This window comes from Hippopotamus amphibius, chromosome 6 (genome assembly GCF_030028045.1).
Source record: "Hippopotamus amphibius kiboko isolate mHipAmp2 chromosome 6, mHipAmp2.hap2, whole genome shotgun sequence".
Classification (NCBI taxonomy): Eukaryota; Metazoa; Chordata; class Mammalia; order Artiodactyla; family Hippopotamidae; genus Hippopotamus; species Hippopotamus amphibius.
The window spans coordinates 16,485,790-16,505,920 of NC_080191.1; the positions used below are offsets into that span (position 1 = coordinate 16,485,790).

The 20,131-nt window shown below is 41.4% G+C and overlaps 1 protein-coding gene across 1 annotated transcript; it reads left to right on the forward strand.

The window, feature by feature from the left end:
• The first annotated feature begins 1,272 nt into the window (after nucleotides 1-1,272).
• MCHR2 (melanin concentrating hormone receptor 2) lies at nucleotides 1,273-19,858 on the forward strand. The gene is made up of 5 exons (XM_057740215.1): nucleotides 1,273-1,454; nucleotides 9,661-9,870; nucleotides 14,235-14,429; nucleotides 17,136-17,255; nucleotides 19,552-19,858. Exons 1-5 carry the CDS (start codon nucleotides 1,273-1,275, stop codon nucleotides 19,856-19,858), a joined length of 1,014 nt encoding a protein of 337 aa, XP_057596198.1.
• The last annotated feature ends 273 nt before the right edge of the window (nucleotides 19,859-20,131 follow it).

Here is a 20,131-nt window from a genome sequence, read left to right on the forward strand (position 1 = left end):
AAGCTCTGCTTTTCTTTTCCTTCCTTCTTTCTTCTCCATTCCAAAGTGACCAAGACAGCTCTCTCAGAATTCCTGATGGTTGTGGAGGTAAGAAAGAAAAATCTAAATCAGGTTCATTTATACCTAAAGATGTCACCCCTGGGGCTCCAGCTCAGAAGAAGGGTTCTTCGGCAAAATTCCCCACCCTCAGTAGCCTGAGGGCCTTGACTTCCCTCTGGACGAGATATAGACATGGAACCAGAGTTCAAGTGGTTGTGGCATCAGTAAGTACCTTCTGGATAAAGATAGCCTTGATGCTTCAATATTCCGCTTACCTCGAAGTTTCTAGATCTCATCCAAAAACTGGCCAGGGAGGGCCCACTAACTTTTCAGATTTTTGAATATTTTTAAATTGCTGTGTACATACACACACACACACGCACACACAGCGTGACATATGCCCATATATACATTATATACATTTTGCTCATAATATTTTATTGTTTTCACTGGAAGGGTTAATCTGAGTTACTTAGTTTACCATTACCAGAAATAAGACTTAGGTGGCATTTTTAAAATGTCTTTTATCAAGATGGTTGGCCAAGAAAATAATTTTCCAGTTTCATTAATTTTGTTTGTTTACTTGTTTATTTTTAGGTTGGTTGGTGGGCATTTTTTCCTGTGCCATAAATTCTTCTCTGTACATGGTCCCCTGACTCGCTACAACACGTTTCCCTTCCCACACTGTCCTTTCCTGATCTAACTCTTCCTCATCCTTCAAACAGACCAGGAATTATCTTAGGAAGTCTTATCCCATTGCATTCCTAAACAATCAGAGTTGGTGTCCCCCATGCACTTTATAGCAGACAGAGAAGATATCTTAACAACATAAGTATTGCAGGGGTTCTAGGCCAATACGACTGGACACACAGGCCAATAAGAACAGATGCCAGCTGTAAACAACCAGGACTGGTGTGTGCTGAGTAAATATGAGCTATGCTTGAAGTGTGTATTACGATCAGGTGGAGAACATGTGCACACTATCATAGTACACTGTTGGATAATTTGCTGTTTCCATATCTACTCTGGTAATCTGTCACATCATATGGACAGGGAGCAATCATACTCACTCAGGAGTCTTATGTTGCATGAGTTCTTAGTGCAAAGAAAGCACTAATAAATATTTTTTAATTAAGTTAAAAAAAATCTATATGGAAGGAATCGCCTCAAAATTTTGTTAAATAAATCACATCCTATTCCTTCACAGCTTTAACCACTGGAAGTTCATGAACAATGAATTCACTTCACTCATCCTGTTGTAACACCTCTACTGAACTTTTGAACAAATCCTGGAATCCAGAGTTTGCTTATCAAACCCTCAGCGTGGTGGACACAGCCATCCTCCCTTCCATGGTTGGGATTATCTGTTCAACAGGGCTGGTTGGCAACGTCCTCATCGTATTCACTATAATAAGGTAAGGGCTTCTTTTTCTTTTGCATAATTTAGGGACATTCTATAATCCCGCAGTGAATCCTTTCCCCTCTGTAGGGTTTTTCTTAATGAAATCAGGTTTTGGAAATACTTGCTTAAGATGATTAAAGAAGTTCTACAGATATTTTCATCACGTATTAAGTAACATCTGAGTTGCAGATCCCAAAATGAAAAGACCTTGGCCAATGCTTACTGCCGAGTCTGTGAATTTTTAGAGCAGTGATTCTCATTCCTAGCTACATATTAGAACCACCACAGAGCTTTTAAAAATCCAAAGATACAGTTTCACCCCAGACCAATTAACTGAGAATCTCTGGAAGTGGAGTTCAGGCAAGGACTGAAACAGCGAAGGAACCAGTTTATTTTCTGGCAATAAGATCTACCCTAAGAGGTCTACCTGGCTTGACTGGTAAAAGAGACACTTTTGCACTCACTTAGGCAAGAGAGAGACTCCACCTGATCACCCAAAGATTCAGGCAGTCATACGTGGTGGGCTGTTCACCTTAATATAGGCCACCCCAGTGTAGGCCAAACTGAGGGGCATCCACTCCCTTGTACCTCCTGCCTTTGCTTCACATCCCCCACCTCATGCAGCTAATTTCCTGCTTCCTCGTGACCCTAGTGCATAAGGTTTAATTTGGAATGTAAGAACAGATTACACGTCAGTCCTTGGTACCCATGGGCTCTGTATTTATGGGTTCCACATCCATGGATGCAAGCAACATTCAAAAGTATTTGGAAAAAAATTCCAGAAAGTTCCAAAAAGCAAAACTTGAAATTACCATGTTCTGGCAAGCTATTTCTATAGCATTTACATTGTATTTACAACTATTTACGTAATATTAGGTATTATAAGTAATCTAGAGATGATTTCAAGTATTAGGGAGAATGTGTGTAAGTTATAAGCAAACACTACACTGTTTTATATAAGGGATTTGACATCTGCGGCTGTTGGAATGGGTGGGGGGCGGCTGTCCGGGAAGCATCCCTGGGGGATACCAAGGTACGACTGTACTTGTTCTCTGCCTCTTTGACAAAACGAATTTAGTTACTGTACACATGCCTCATCACTACATGTTATCTTTGCTGTCCCAATTACTTTCACATTTAAGTTTTACTTGTTTTAATACATATAGGATGTTAAAATTTTTTTTTTGTCCTAGTCTCTGATCATACTTGTAGCCACCATTTTAAAAGATTTTTCTCCATATTTATATGTTATAAAACATTCTAGATGACTACCAAAAAGGTCTTTTCAGTATTATATTAATACATACTACAACACACTTTTGTGTAGCATATTACACTTAGAAAGCACAGCTGTAAACTCATTTACACCTCAAAATGGCAATAGTATTATTATACTCATTTGAGGAAAGAGGCTCAGGAGAGAAAATAATTTGTCTAGCATCACACAGCTAGTAAGTAACAGTCTTAGCACTTGAACTCAGATCCCAAGATACCAAATTCCAGGCTATTTCCTCCACATTAACGACATCAAACAAATCATCAAAACTAGAAAGATGGTTGGATGTACTGTGTGGATGGAAGAATCCTCACAGGACCAATTAAGAATGAGAGCAGCCCTCAGGATGGTGACAGGATGACATCCACTATCCCTGAGAAAGCTCATCACTGGTCACTCTCCCCAGATGGCTTCTCAAATTTTTATTGCCATTATCTCTATAGTTAAGTGTAGTGTATCAATGGTATTTTTTATACCATCCATAATTGAAGATTTATTTGGGACACTGGAATTTTACTCTTAATGAATTCAGGCATTCCTTATTGTGTCCTATAAAACCATTTGTGAATATCAAGCACTTTAAATTATTTTTTAAGTGCTAGAAGCAGTCAAACTCACTATGTATTACTAAGTACCTATTGCATGCCCAGAACTTCTAAGCGTTATGTAAATACCAAAGAAATACAGCAGCATCTGACTCTAAAAAGTTCATGGTTTAGTGGAGAAGATAAGATTTAAACAGATTAACTCATTTGAAAAATAATACAAGATATGAAAAACAATCAAGTGGGTGAAAAAAAGGTGGTTCAAATAGTAAGTTCCAGGAAGGGAGATGAAAGTAATCAAATATTCCCAGAAAGGTCAATGGGGCAATAGTGTGAAGAAGAAAGTTAATAGTCAGAGACCTGGGAATGTTTCCAGCTCACCCTGTTTTGTCTGTTGCACCTGCTCGCTTCTCCTTCCATCCTTCCCTCATGCCACTTAGCATTTTTGCCATCCCTTCCTAAAGATCAAACAGTGTGCCTTGTGCCTGTAGATCCTTGGTCCCGCTGCTGAGAAACCAAGTCCTTATAAGGTATAGCCCTCCAGAAATGGTTGCATTTTTACAGACACTTTTTATATGCAAAGACTCTTCAGTGTGAAAATCAGGCCCTGTGACAAGCTGTTGAAGAAATATTTGGAGCCAGAAAAACTTCTTGGTCCCCCTCAAATTACACTGATAGACAACAGCCTGATTTCACCCACTCATATGGAGACAAAACTGGAAGAAAGAAGAAATGTGGAATGTGAACTCTTCTAAAAGTCAATACTGAGCTCTAATTCCTGGAAACAGAGTCTCAACATAAAGCAAACAGTCATTAAACTGGAAAGAGAGAGAGAGAAAGAGAACCTGAGGCATCACGCTGACAAGTTTATTTGCAATGATTGTGAAAAATCTGTTACTTCTTCATATCATAAACATTCTATACATACTATATGAGAAAATATATGTTAATAGAGCTTTTAAGGTGAATCGTTTAATCTTTCAAAAATCATGTGGAAGCAACTTAATTTTTATTTTTATTGCTAGGATGTTAATACTTTTCTTTACAAATTGTTCTCCAAAAGTTTATTAATCTCTCAAAAATCATTTGAAAGTAAATTAGTTTTAACTTTTCTGGCTTGGAATTTAACACTTTTTGTTAGTTGCTCTCCAAAAATTTCAAGGCAATTTATATTACCATTTTTATCAGATCTTGCCATAATCTTTTATTTGTTACCATCTTAACAGACAGGTGGCTCAATTAAAATATTAAGTCTACACTAAAAATGAAGAGAAATAGATACATTTAAGGAAGATTTAGGACTTTCTCGTTTATGATAAATACTCGTGCCAGAAGAGAATGACTAGAACTAATAGTCAGTAAGGTCATTAGTGATGGTGGGAAGCAAGAAATGAACTAACTTCTGACTTTGCCAAAGGAAGGTTACAAACATGTATGAAAAAATAGGTTTCAGGAAGATGGCACTTCCAGAATAAGATGTCCTACGTGACTTCTTTTGAAAGAATTGATTTGTGCGTTAGGAGGGGAACTGTAAAGTAGTGAGGCCAGATCGTTACTAGTCTGTCACAGTTTAAACTCATAGCAGCTCAAAAGGAAACCTGGTTTTAAGATGTAGGAGGAAAACTGGGCCAATTAAAACATAAGGTTTTCCCCTTTTATTCTTGGGAGAGAGACTTATGAACTCAGCCCCATTACTCATCTATTCTCCACAGCCACAGTGGGTCCTGGGAAACTACCTCAGTAAAGGAGATGACGTTTCTCTCCATTGGTCTCCCATCTCCACGTCCTGAGCACATCTTTCTCTTGTCCAATGACAGATCACTTCGAGTGGGCAGTGACTCTCTAAAGGATGCCTCGTCTCCCTATAAATAAAACGTTCCCATTCTGTCATTCCCTGCCCTCAGCTGGCTGTCATGTCCACTAAGTTACACTAAATCATGAATTATGGAAACATCTTACTTTTTAATCCCCCCACCAATGGTGTCTCTATTTTACACAGAGATTACAAGAAGGATAGTGAGAGCTCCTGAAGGAATACTAATGGTCTAATGATGGAATAGCAGTTGCTAAGACAAAGAGGGGAAATGCTTAGAACAAGGTCTCCTCCTTTTTCCCAACCAGCTTAAATAATAACTGACGCTCCCTCTGACCGAGCCCTCTACCATTCTCAGAGTGCCTGCCTTATGTAAGTTGCTGGGGTTGACTCACACCCATGCTGCACACATACCTTATGTGTTAGATGCTACAAAATCTCACAGCCACATCTGTTCAAATGAGCTGGAAAGTTGGTCAGAGACCCTCATTGATATGACCTAATGCACCAAGACAACTCTGGAGTCTAAAGGGGTTGAATGTCTTCCCCAAGGACACGATAAATGAGGGCACAGAAATGAAATTAGAACTTCCAGTTAGGTTCTCTTTATATATATTACACTATGTATCTAGAGCAGGGTTGGCAAATATGTCACTCTACTCTAAACTCTCCCATCCTTGGCAGTCATCTCTAACCACACAGGTCTGTCCTTTAGTAGCTCCTGTGTGATGACTCAGAATTCATCTCAGCACAGAACTCGACGAAATCACAACTAATCCATCAGGGTGGCTCATGCCGACCTTGAACAAATGGACTGCCAGTTATTTCTCCAGCAAAAATGGGTTTACGCAGGATCAGCAAAGTATTGCAGTTTGGGTTCTGCAATTATGGCAACTACGCACGAGTGCCGCCCAACAGGGAGAGAACTCTTTTACAGAGGGGGAGAAGGAAGTTGAGAGGGCTGCAGGAAACAGAGTCCATTGCAGAAATGGAGAGTTTGAAGTATAGTGGCTAGTCATTGGCTGAGTGGTGACAGACTCTCATTGGCTAAGCTCTTGCCGGGCAGGAAGAGGAAGTCTTTCTTCTGTTGACCTCTGCTATTCGTAGGGCATGAGAACTTCCTCTTCTGGCCTCCCGACTCCATTTTAACTGAGGTTTCCATTTATTAATTTTTACACTCACAATAGGAATATAATTTGACTAGCGTTAAATGCCAAACAGGGACTGGTGAGGCAACCCAGAGAGAAACAAAATAGGAAGGTACTTCCATGTCCTACCACCACCCCCACCCCAGCACCACCACCCCTCTCCTGCCTTGAGCTGGATAGAGAGGGAAAACATGGTTTTATAGACCCTGAAAGTTTGGGCTGCCTGGTGGGATCTGGGACCAAGGAGTGGGGACTGCAGGAGGAAGGAGGAGCCACGGAAGGGATGCAGCCACCACCAGAGATGCCAACAGCAGAGGGGGGAAGGAAATACTCCAGCCTCTCCTCTCTTCTTACCCTCCAGTTTCCCTCCAATAGTGCTTCCTATTGGCCAAAACAACACAAAAGCCAGTTGGCAAGAAGACCTAGGAACAAAGTGCAGAAGGGTGAAAACTGGATTTGAGAGTAGGCTGATGAGCAAGCCATGATCCTGCATGTGTGGCGTTATATGCTTTTCTAGTTTTATGTAATCCATTGCATATATTGTTGTTTCTGATTGCAAAAAGTAAACATGTTTTTAATAGAATCTTTTAAACGCTAAAAAATACAAAGAATAAATTCAAAATCCATCATACTACTATTACCAAATAGATAATTACTGTGACATATAATTTCAGCAAGTTTTTAAACAAATATCTAAATAAATTTGGGTCATACTATCTACAGTTTTTTGTTTTGTTTTGTTTTGTTTTACTTAATAAGTATTTTCCCATTTGATTAAATATTCTTCCAAAGTATGATTTGTAACAACTATATCATTTATTGTATGGTATTATGGTTTACCATAATTTATCATAGCACTAGATGTGGCCATATTAACCATATGGAAAACATGTTAGCTGAAATGCTCACTGGTTAACATTTTTTTATTTTTTAAAAATTTGGTTTTTTTGGTTATTTTTTAAAAGTTTGGTTCATAAGAGACAGAAATCTGATGAAGTCTGGCAATAGGAAATCTGAAGACAAATTAGCCCTAAAAAAAGAATGCAAGTTGTATAGTTAGAAAGTTTACCATTTTTATTTAACTATTTTAAATTTCTATGCTGTCACTTTCAGTAAAAAAGAAAAAAAAAAACAATAATAAATACACTGTGTTATATTTATTGCCCTAGTACCTTATGCCCAGATAAATACATCATTTGTTTCATTCATTTTCTTTTGCTATACAGGGTATCATCTAGCAACACTTTTATTTAATTCTTTTGAACTGCCAGTTAATGGCCTGCACTGTCCTCAACAAAGGAATTTCCATAATTCATTATCAGTAAATGATGGGTGCCTATCTGGAGGAGAGCAAGGGCCATGGATCATATTGCTGCAATTAGGACCTAAGCAACCACATAGGATTTATATCCCAATTCAAATGGAAGTAACATCTACTTAATAGGATAAGATTTATAGAGTTTTTTATTATTATGTTTTTGCTTTTGTTTTTGTTTTTTCATGTGGAACTCCTTCCAGCTGACCTCTAATGTCAGTTCCTCTCCCCTGACCCCTCCATCTCCCACTCCCAATGGCCTGGTAAGGACAGAGGATTAGAGACCAAGGATAGTCACTTAGCAACTCTTTTGGTTGACACGGTATTTTCCTGGTCTCTTCCCCTTCTTGGTCTTTCTGATATAAGTCACCAATGTCCTGCGGGCAAGGAACCAACCTGCTGTATTAGTGGCATCAACAATGCCCAGAGTGTGGTTGCTGAGTAAGGACTCAACAGCAGTAACTCCCCCACATGGTGTGCTGCCAGGGCCTGGGTAAAATATCCTGGCCCCGACAGATGCCTCCCACGAGGCTTTGATGGCTTAGACAGGAAGTTCACAGGCTGTAGAATCTGCAGTCCCTGAATAAGGAAGACACACACTAGCTTCCAAACAGAGCAATAGCCCTGGATCCAGAGTGAACTAGTAATTGTGGCACAATCTTAGAGCTAATTCTTACATGCTACTTAAATTCTTATCTGTCCTCAGTACAGAGGCCACTTCTGCCAAGAAACTTGCCTTGACTGCCTCCAGGGGAGGGGGGTAGAGACTCATTTTTATGTGCTCCTTGTGCCTTCTCTAGCTTTCTTTCATCACATTGTAATGTGATCATTTATTTACACATGTTTAGACTATAAGCTCCTTGATGTTAGAGCTCATAGGTTATTTAGCTTTGCAGCCCAAAGCACAATAGTATGCCTGACATATAACTGATGCTCAATAAGATGTTTGTTGAATTAATGAATAGCGTCTCCCAGATAAAGACGATACCTGTTTATCATTGAATGTCCCAACTCTTTGAAGATAGGGACCAACTGAATTTTAAATTTAAATTTCTCCTCTCAGAAAATTATTTTGCCTTCAGTTCCTCCAAAAAGAGACAAGAGATCCCTCTCAGTGCCCTCCACCACCAGTTCAGTCATTTCAGATTTCTTCTCCAGACTCTCTGGATTTCAGGATCTTAATCAATAGTCTTTTCTATTGAGTCAAATTTTATTGGAATATTTCTAAGTAATGGTTGAAATTTGTTTTAACAATGGCCTCAGTTAGGATTTGAACTTATAGCTTCAGTGGGGGGAAAATACATTGCACAATGGAAACATTTATTTTCTCTGTTCAGCTGTATTTGGTGCTAGGGATAGGTAAAGACAAAGTCTTTTGCCTGAGTGAGTTTAGAGTTGGTATAATTTGTTGCTATGTAGAAATTACTTCAAAACTTAGTGGCTTAAAACAATCAACATTTGTTAACTCACACAGTCTTGAGGGTCAGGAATCCAAGAGCAGCTTAGCTGGGTGGTTCTGGCTCAGGGTCTCATGAAGTTGCAGTTGGGCTGTCCATCTTTATACGACTATCTAAAGCCTTGGCTAGGGCTTGAGCATCTACTCCAAGGTAGCTCACTCACAGGTCTGGCAAGCTGGTGCCGGTCGTTGCAGGAGGCCTCAGTTCCTTTCCACTTGGACCTCTTCACGGTGCTGCTTGAGTAACCTCACAAGATGGCAGCTGCTTCCCCGGAGAAAAGCCGAGATCCAAGAGAGAGCAAGAGAAAACCCCACCGTGCTTCTACGTCCAAACTTTGAATGTCACACTGTCAGTTCCACCACATCATATTCGTTGAAAGTGAGTTACTAAGTTCAGCGCACACTCAAAAGGAGGAAATCAGCATCCTGCTCTTGAAAGCAATAACAAAGAATTTGTGAACGTATTTGTAAACCACAGCAGGTAGTTACAGAGACAAGCAGAGTTTGAATATACACAAGTCAAGGCATTCATACGGGCATTTGTGATGGTTTCCTTTTAACTTTTAAAATTAATTTTAGCAATCAAAAATCTGTAACAGATGGTATAAATTGAAGAAGGTGTGTACTTTCAACGTCAATCCTCAGGTTTCCCTCCATTTCTTTCAGGTCCAGGAAAAAAACGATTCCTGACATTTATGTCTGCAACCTGGCTGTGGCTGATCTGGTCCACATCATTGGAATGCCTTTTCTTATTCACCAGTGGGCCCGGGGAGGAGAGTGGGTGTTTGGGGGGCCGCTCTGCACCATCATCACATCCCTGGATACCTGCAACCAGTTTGCCTGTAGTGCCATTATGACGGTAATGAGTATGGACAGGTAAGTGAAGAGGCTTTAAAATAACGTAATTCAGAGGTGCCTGTACTTCCCCAAGGTCATCCCAATTTAAGCAACATCAGTGCGAGTTTGTAAGAGCAAAGATCCTCTTCCTTTGCTTATTTCATTATAGAACAGATCAGTTAATATTTTTCCAACTTTCACAGAGGTCAGTTTTTTTAACGGAAAACTTAAAACACGAAACATCTCCTTTTTCCCAGTCATTCTTCAATCTCGATGTTATTTACAATTGACCACAAGAAAAAAGATCACAAAATCATGAAGTGTCAGAAACCAGAATGAATGCTTCCCCATCATTCTTGCAAGAAGGAAGGCTGAGGTCCTGAGAAGTGAGGGGATTTGCTAAAGGTACATAGAGAGTCAATAGCAGAGCTCAGAACTGAAGTTGGTCTCCTCACTCCCTGTCCAGGGCTCTTTCTGGTAAGTTCAATATCTCACACATCCTTGTTATCACCTAGCAGCTTAAAGGAATCAGTGGAGCAGTGGGTTCCACTGATACCTTTACGTGATGAAGAGAAGTCAGAGTACCAGGAAGACGTTATGACTGGTTAATGCAAATACTGCCGTTTTACATCAGTAGAAATTTGTTGGACTGTATTGCGGGACATGCCAAAGCCATATTCATCAATCACGTAAGCTAAAGTTATTCAAGGAGATGATGGTGATGGCGAGAGTTTGTGGCACCAGTGAGTGGTGGAGGCCAGGTCAGAGCCAGGCTGTCCAACTCTAGAGATGGCAGGTAGCTGGCAATTACCTCACCACCTGGCTTCCGTAGGAAGCAGGCGAGCTAGGATGTGCCTGTATCATCCCGATGCCAGGACCTCCACACCAGCTCTCAGCAGCACTCCCCAAAGAGGAACAAGCCTTGACAGCAACAGTAAAAAGCACAACAGAAAACCCACTTCTAATCTCTATCCACCTTCTTCTCACCCCAACCCCAACCCAGCACACTTGGTCCCCCTTGCTCTCATCTACTTTTCCTTTCTCCCTTGCTTCAAATATACTACACAATTTAATTTACTTTGTGTACAGAGATGTGTGTGTGTGTGTGTGTGTGTGTGTGTTGTTAATTGTCTAGCTTCACCTACCCATCACATGTAAATTCTACAAAGGCAGGATCTTTGATCACTAGTACATCCCAAATGTCTGTGTAACAGTCTTGAGGGCTGTGTTAAATTTCCCTGTGTCCATCGAGGACGATCTCCCGAGCTCTGCCTCTCTCACCCTTCCGAGTGGGCCTTTGCGGGTGGGAAGTGACGAGCAGTTCTTCAGATGGATAAAGAAAGGAATAGCAGGGTTCATATACATCATTCCCCGGATCGTTATTATTCAGACACGGATAATGATGGTAATGGTTACTGCATTTTTAATATCCTGCTGCTTCTCTACAAACGAATTCTCAAAATATGTAGAGTATACTTCTCAACTTACAATTAACATCACATTTTTTAATGCACATGCTGGTTAGGTAGATCAGCTGGTGAGTTCAGCGGATGCCGCCGATGCTGACAGTGGGTGGAGTAAGGGGTTCCAACACCAGGGCCCTGCGCGGGGCAGGAACCACGGCAGAAGAGCAGCCTAAAGTATAAGCCTCACCGTTGTGATCTCCTTCTCAGAAGAATGAAAGCTTCTTCATGCCACGTAGATCCCATGAGGGCAGAAGAGTACTGGCTTTTTCTTTAAAGAGGGGAAACTGCCTCTTTTGTAAACCTCTTACTGCAAATAAAGTGAAAGCATATTGTCTGCCTTAGAACAGACCAGAGAACATTTCCTAATGTTCACAGGTTTTTTTCTGAGTGTGTGAGTGTACATGTGTATCTCACACACTAGAACAGCATGGGTTGTTTTTTTTTTTTTTCATTTTACGGACACAGCATGCTAAAATTTTACTCTCAAATTAAGACACTCAAGCCTTTATCCTTCTCCCTGCCCTCACTTTACAAGATCACATGGCCAGAGACAGCGAAGATTTTGTAAAACTGAATCTTCCCCCCAACCCCTGGCATTTCTTGCAGTTCTAACTCTACTAAATTCATAATAATTCAACAAAATCTGTAATTTTGTAAAACAGAAATGGAGTTTTCTCTGTAATGCCAACATTAAATGTCCATGCCACCAGTATGCCTTATTGTTTATACGTTTAAGTTATTTTAATTGTCAGTTTAACGGACCATAAATTTCAAGTGTTTCCCATACTCTTCCATTTTTCTTTCTCTGATTAGTTAATAACTGCAAGTGTATGGCATATTTTAATCGTAGGTTCCTATTTTAAAGCAATACAATTTTGTAAGCATCCAAAATATTAAAAATATTTGCCACCAGGTGAAAGCTACCTAGACTTTCATTAGCGGTTACTTTCACAAGTAAATTTTCTAGAACAACAATAAAGTCAGTAAGTAGGAGCCAAAATTCCCCATTCATTCATTTAACAAATATTTATTGAGCACTGATGGTATGCCAGGAACAATGCCGGACACAGGAGAAACAGCAGCATTACACTAATAGCCAAAGCTCCTGCCTTCATGGGGCTTCCATTCCACAGGTGGACACAGACATTAAGTGAAGAGTCACACGGGTAATTGTGTATTTCCACATAATGTTACATACTAGGAAGGAAAAGTCCAGTTCCCCTACACTCCGCATTTATAGTCATGGGCCCCTGTACAGAGTGAGTGGTCAGTGGAAGCGTCTCTAAGAGGCAAACCTAAATGGAGACTCAGAGGAAGAGCAGGAGGAAGTAGAGGCAGGTCCCGCCAGGTGGGTAGAACAGCGGGTACCTGATGCTGAAAGGGGACAGAGCTTGAAGGAAAGCCAGAGAGAGACTAGCACAAGCTTCAGCCTGAGTGACAGGGAGGGCCGGGGGAAAAAGACCTCCAGGGTCATGGTGAGAATTCTGACTTTTATCTGAAAGGTAAAGAAAAGCCACTGAAGGGTTTTCAGCTGGGGAGATGATCAGAGAAGGTTCCCTAACCCACTGATGCCATGACTCCATCGTCTTTAACCCCTGACAGAATGATGGTGGGGCTGCTATACAGTCACTGCCCCATTCCCTTCCTCAGCGGGGAGGGGAGGGGAACTCCTCTCCTCGGCGACAGGAAACGCAGGTGCTGTGTGGGGAAGGAGGGGTGGCTGAGGCACCGGGGCCACAGGCCTGTCCCTGCAGGGCAAGGGCTCCCTTAATGGAATGCAAAACGTCCTGCCTCTCGTGCAAAATTGAAAGAGCAAGGAGACAGAGAATTTTCCATTTTCACAAATCCTCATTAAGTAGCTCTACAAAATCTTGGAGAAAATTAAAGGACCATTGACCATATTTTACATTTATTTAATGTCTACTAATGCTGCTTTCCTACACCCCCAGCCCCCAGCAAAACTGTGCTTTCTCAAATACCTCCTCTGGATCTGAGCTCACTTATTCATGCTTTAGCTTTCAGTTGTCTCTGAGAAATCATTCTTGGATTTGCTGGAGGACCAAATATGTTTGATATATCAGGATTTCAAGTTTGATGAATGATTATCCTTTTTTCTGGGTCAAGATGGAATAAAAGGAAAGGAAAAAGAAAACCACTCCCTCATGAAATTAATCCATTTCCCCCCTCCGACTCCAGTGTAAATTCCCTGAGGAATTTGTATTGTCTGTACTAGTCATGTTTGTTTATTCTCACTGTGATTTCTGTGAACTGAACCTCCAAGACCCTGGGGACCTGACTCTAAAGCCATCTGAGCAAAATGTCTGTCCCAGGTGCCTGAACTTCATGCTGCTGGGGATTCTCCCACCAGCCAGTGCACTTTTCTCCTCCCTGTCCTACATTAGTCACCCTCCCTCCTGTCCTACATCGGTACACTTTCCTCCCTGTCCTACAGCAGTCACCCTCCTTCCTGTCCTACATGGGTACACCCTCCCTCCTGTCCTACATCAGTCACCCTCCTTCCTGTCCTACATCAGTCACCCTCTTCCTGTCTTACATCAGTACACCCTCCTGGGGAGAAGACCACTCCCTCCTGGAGGAAATCCCCTTTCAGAGACAAAGTTTTCCAGAGCCTCCTGCACAAAGGAAGCACCTTCGTAAAGAAAGAGTTTGCGTGGCAGAATTTTACCATTTTCAGGGTCTTCGTGGAAGTGACAGCTGTGTATCAGTGAGTGGTTTATTCAGACTTATGGGGTCAAGAATTGTTTTCTCTACAGGTGCCAGCCAGCTCTTAAAAAGCAGAACTTTCTTTCACCCTGATAGAGGTGTGCTTCAGGGAGGATAATAATACTAATAATTTACTCTTGTCGTGAACCTTTCATCCTTGGAGCTCAGTGCTTTTATTGATTGTTCCCAACCCCTTCTTAACCGGCTTTGCAGGTACTTGGCTCTCGTCCAGCCATTTCGACTGACGAGTTGGAGGACGAGGTACAAGACGGTCCGCATCAATCTGGGCCTTTGGGCAGCTTCCTTTATTCTGGCGTTGCCTGTCTGGGTCTACTCGAAGGTCATCAAATTTAAAGACGGCGTTGAGAGTTGTGCTTTTGATTTAACATCCCCTGACGATGTACTCTGGTAGGTTGTTAAAACTTAAGAAAAATAGAGTTGAATTAAGTTGTGAAGTGCTTCATCCTCCTTGTCAACATGTGAGCAGCCGCGCAGAGGGTCCTTGGGGGTCCTCTTCAGGCCAGTCTCCCCACTTCATTCTCTGCTTCCCACCATCTAGTCGATAGTTTGATTTTAAAGAGACGGTAACCTTTAGAAGAAGATTTTGAGTTTAATCATGTAACCTCAGTGGGTGCAAATATATTTAAATGTGGATTTTAAAGAGCCATGGCAGCCGGATTCAATAGGTGCACAGCAATCGAGGGAGGGGTGGACTTTCCAAAAGCGTCTAGGAGTGATGAGACTCAAACCTTATCAATATGCACCTGGAGTTTGGTTGATTTGTGTCCCTCGAAAAGATAAATCCAAGTCCTAACTCTCAGTACTTGTGAATATGATCTTATTTAGAAATAGGGTCTTTGCAGATATAATCAAGTTGAGGTCTTACTGGATTAGGGTGGGCCCTAAATCCAATGATTGGTTCCTGATAAGGAGAAGGAGATTTGAAGAGACACAAAGAGGATGCACGTGAAGACAGAGGCAGAGATTGGAGTGATGTGTCTATAAGCCAAGGAACACCAAGGATTGCCAGAAACCATCAGAGGCTAGGAGAAAGACGAGCACAGGCTCCCTCCCCAAAACCTCAAGGTGCCAACACCTTGATTCAGGCTTCCAGATTCCAGAACTGTGAGACAATACATTTCTTTTGTTTTAAAATTACCAGTGGGTGGTAATTTGTTACAGCAGCTCTAGGAAACGAATATAGCAACCAACACAGTCATTTATTACATTTTAACTTGAAAAGAAAAATTGTCAAAATTTTTCCAATTGAAACTTTGTGTATACAGTTTGTGTACAAATTATATGTAATGAGGTGGATAGACCTACAGTGTCATACAGAGTGAAGTAAGTCAGAAAGAGAAAGACAAATATAGTATGCTAACTCATATATACGGAATCTAAAAATGGTACTGATGAACTCAGTGACAAGACAAGAATAAGGATGCAGATGCAGAGAATGGACTGGAGAACTCGAGGTATGGGAGGGGCGGGGGGTGAAGGGGAAGCTGAGACAAAGTGAGAGAGTAGCATAGACATATATATACTACCAACTGTAAAATAGATAGCCAGTGGGAAGTTGCTGTATAACAAAGGGAGCCCAACTCGAGGATGGATGATGCCTTAGAGGACTGGGTCGGGGAGGGTGGGGGGGAGTCGAGGGAGGGAGGGAATACCGGGATACGTGTATAAATACAGATGATTGACCTTGGTGTACCTCAAAAACTGGTACAAGAGTGTAAAGCAATTATATTCCAAGAAAAAAAAAAAAGAAACTTTGAACACAGCATTTGGAATCTCTGACTAAAATTTTTCGATCGCCTGATAAGGGCCAGGTACTGTGCTAGGTGCTTTTTACATACATTATGGCAAGTCAGTCTGCCAGGTTCCTTTTTCCCAGTCCACTACCTGTGAAATAAATGAGTCATTTCTGCATCACACAGACACAGCCCGAGAGGGATGGAGGTAGCGGCCCAGCAAGGCCACGAATCCAGCAACAAAAGACTCTCCAGAGGAGTGCAGCTTCCATACCATGATTGTTTATTCGTTATTTCTCACACCAGCACTGGCTCTACTCACACACAGAAACCATCAGCCCCATCTAAAGGTGAAATGATATTTAATCACGGTGGGCTGATAGATTAACCTGGCCCCGCTCTGTCTGAAAGGAGGGCAGGACCTGCTCACTATATAACTACATGACTTTGGCCTGTGTCAAGCAGAGACTAACTATTTTGCACGGACAGCTGTTTCTGCTATTTTCTGTTGGTTATGCTAAGGGATATTCTGAGGGTTTAGCCTCTGTTGTTCCTCCCAGAATTAAGTCCCTAGGGTGAACAGAGACTGGGACTAGTGTGCTACGTTCAGAGGCCCTCTGGCCCCGGAGCTCTCCCTGCCACCGTGTCCACACCCACCCAATGCGGGCTGCCTTTTTCCACCCCAGGGCTCTGCAGGGAGGGAGGACGCCCAGTGTCTGGGCAGAAACGGAGTTGGCTCCCCCAAGAGCTCCCCCTAGCTGAGCACTGAGAAAATGACCGGCTGATGTGACACCAGGTCCTCTTCCGTGCCCTGTGAGAGACCATCTGGAGTCTCCATCGCAAGCGCGGGCTCTGGAGCTGGACTGACCGTCTGGGTTCGAGTCTCATCTCTGCCCCCTGCTAGCTAAGTAACCTTGGGCAAGCCGCCCAACCCCTCTGTGCCTTAGTCTCCTCCTCTGTAACGTGAAGATGCTAATGGCATTGTTCTCATGGGATGCCCAGATTCAATGGATTAAAACAGGTAGAGCACCCTGCACAGTGCCTCCTACATAACACATGCCACCTGCTGCCTGTTATTAACCACACCAGACATGATGAGAGCGATACGCATCCCGATCGGCTCTGCTCTGTGGTTCTCACACTCAGGAGCGTTGGCGGCTGAGAAGAGCTGGCTGGAGGAGAGTCGTTATCTGTGAATAATGAAAAGCAGACCTTCTCTAAGTGAAAGCACCCAGAGATCCTTAACTTTTCCCCCAAGCACTGGTATCCTGGGCCCTGAAGAATCACAGGATCATAAACCGTGAAAGTCAGTTCCTAGCGTCGTGCGTGTAACAGTCATGTCTTCTCTCTCATTTTACAGGTATACTCTGTATTTGACGATAACGACTTTCTTTTTCCCTTTACCCTTGATTTTGGTGTGCTACATTTTAATTTTATGCTACACTTGGGAGATGTATCAACAGAATAAGGATGCCAGATGGTAAGTGTATGCCTTACTTCGCTTTGTTAAAAGAACAATTCAGAGATTTAAGATATCTACCGTAGAAACTTAAGCAGCAGTCACTTGAAACATGCCAAGCTTAGACATATGGGCATTACTGTCTATATAAGGCATTTTCTGAAAATAAGTCATGTTCTGAAGCAGCTATGTGAGCATCTCTCAGTGATACTGTAATCACTGATGAAATGGCTTCATAAAAATGTAAACAGAACTCAAAATTAAAGGATCATTTTATATGTCATCAGCATTGTTATTTAAATGTTTTATTTGCACATTTTGCAGAGTTGTGTACATATGTAAATATACTAGATGTGTATAATTTATAACCTTTTCATTTTTGTGGGGGTTTTTTTAGTGTGGAGGAGCAAGATCTCATTAATATTTGAATAATTAGAACAAGGTTAATTAGGACTAAATAAAACCAAAGACTTTCTAAAGACAATAAACTTGGGAAGGACCTTTAAAGATACTCTCTAAAACTATATGAATAAATCTAAATTATTTTCTACTTGAAATTGTCTATATCAAGTTGGTCAAATAAGTCAGTGATTACATAACATTAGGTTAAAAATCATCATTAAAATTTGTCTTTAGAATAGATTATTGTATTTCTTTTGAAAAGACAAGATTGTTAGGTTTCCCCACACCCCATATGTAACACTGTGAAGATTAAAAAAAAAAAACAGAATATGTGAACAATTTAACCACCATTAGTCAGAATTTATGGCAAACCCTGATACCAAAGGTGGTCTACTGGCCCGTGATATTTTCTTGACTTCTTTAAATTCTTTGGAAATATTACATTGTTAAAGAGTGGTCTGTTTAGAATGGAAAAGGGAAGCAGCCATAGTTATAGGAAAAAAAATAGTTTCTAAATGTATCGCAGGAAGCTGAGCTGGTGAGAAGGCTGAAATGGAATCATATGGAATATTACAACACTGACAGCTGGAGAGGATGCTTGAGCCCTTTTAAAACAGTTCTCCAAATCAGATCATTTTGCTCCCAACACTTTTCTCAGAAATGCTAAGAGCATCTTGTGAAACAGTTCATACTGTCCAGTTACCCCTCAAAATGCAGTAAGTTAAAGGAATGATGGTGCCTACTCTGATGAACTGCAGAAGAATCATTATCTTAAAATGATTTTCAGCTGCCATGCTTTTATATTATTTCCCAGGCTTATTCATTTGCTTCAGCCATGTCCCAGGGAAATTTCTATTAAAGGTCTAAATATGACATAACATGAGGAAATTTGGGAGATTTAAATATTTTTTACTTTAGAATAATTTTGAGTTTACATCGAACGTGCATAAATAGTACGGAGCGTTTCCATATACTCCTCACCCAATTTCCCCATTAACCTCTTACCGTGATGCATTTGTCAAAACAAAGATGATGGCACTAGCACACTACTATTAACTAAACTCTAACCTATGTTGGATTTCACCAGTTTTTCCATTAAAGTCCTCTTTCTGCACCAGGATTCAATCCAGGGGACCACACTGCATTTAGTTGACACGTCGCCCCAGTCTCCTCTGATCTGTGACAGTTTCTCACTCTTTCCTTGTTTTTCATAACCTTGATAGTCTTAAGTACTTAAGGAATACTGGCCAGGTATCCTGTAGAATGTCCCCCAGCCTGGATTTGTCTAATAGTGTATCACAATTTGACCCCAGTTATGTGTTTTAGGAAAAAATCTTCTCATCACAGCATGTCAGGGGGTGCGTGATAACTACGTGAAAGCTCTGTTGATGTCAATCTTGGTTACTTGGTTAAGGTAGTGTTTGCCAGGTTTCTTCACTGCAAAATTACTATTTATCCCTTTCTCTATTCTATCATTTGGAAACGAGTCATTAAGTATAGCCCACCCTCAAGAGGGAAAGGAGGGTGAGAATTAAGCTCTGTCTCCTGGAAAGGGGAGTATCTACATATATTATTAGGAATTTTTCTGTAAAGAAGATTTATCTCTTCCCTCCCATGTTATTCAATCATTTATAGCAGTATAGATTCATGTATCTTTACTTGATCCTTTGGATCATAATTCACTACTATGTTATTTATTTTGTTTCTCAAAATATTCCAGCTTTGGAAAATTTGGGAAATTTTTAACGGGGATGAAAAAGAGTATTTTCACAGTGCTCTGAATAAGTAGGAAGAAAAATGAGGTTCATGTTTCACTGCACAGCCATTATGAGCTGTCCAAACAGTTCTGGGAGATGGTTGCCCCATAATTGCTATGGTTGCTGGTGTTCTGTCTCTCCGAACGTTTCCTCTTCAGCTGCAATCCCAGTGTTCCCAGGCAGCGAGCCATGAAGCTGACGAAAATGGTGCTGGTGCTGGTGGCGGTCTTTATCCTGAGTGCCGCCCCCTATCACGTGATACAACTGGTGAACTTACAGATGGAGCAGCCCACGCTGGCCTTCTATGTGGGCTATTACCTCTCCATCTGCCTCAGCTATGCCAGCAGCAGCATCAACCCTTTCCTCTACATCCTGCTCAGTGGAAATTTCCGGAAACGCCTGCCTCAAGTGCAAAGGAGAGTAGCCGAGAAGGAAATCAACCACATGGAAAACACCTTGAAATAGAGCTTTGAGGAGAGTACATGGAGCATCAAAAGTCTAGACAGGCTTGTCTATGTTATTGGTATTATTATGAAGAGCAGGTGAAACGGTGTGCTGGTGTCCATTCTTCGTGTGCCCTTGTGACTCTGAAGCAGTGCTGTAACCATTCAAATGCAGTGAGTTTGATATGCTAACTTCAGTGAAACATAACATATTTGTCTGTGTAGGCAGTAGGCAGTGGGATAGCCGAAGAGACCCGTGCTCTGTGGCTGTGGGTGTTATTTCAACATCTTATAA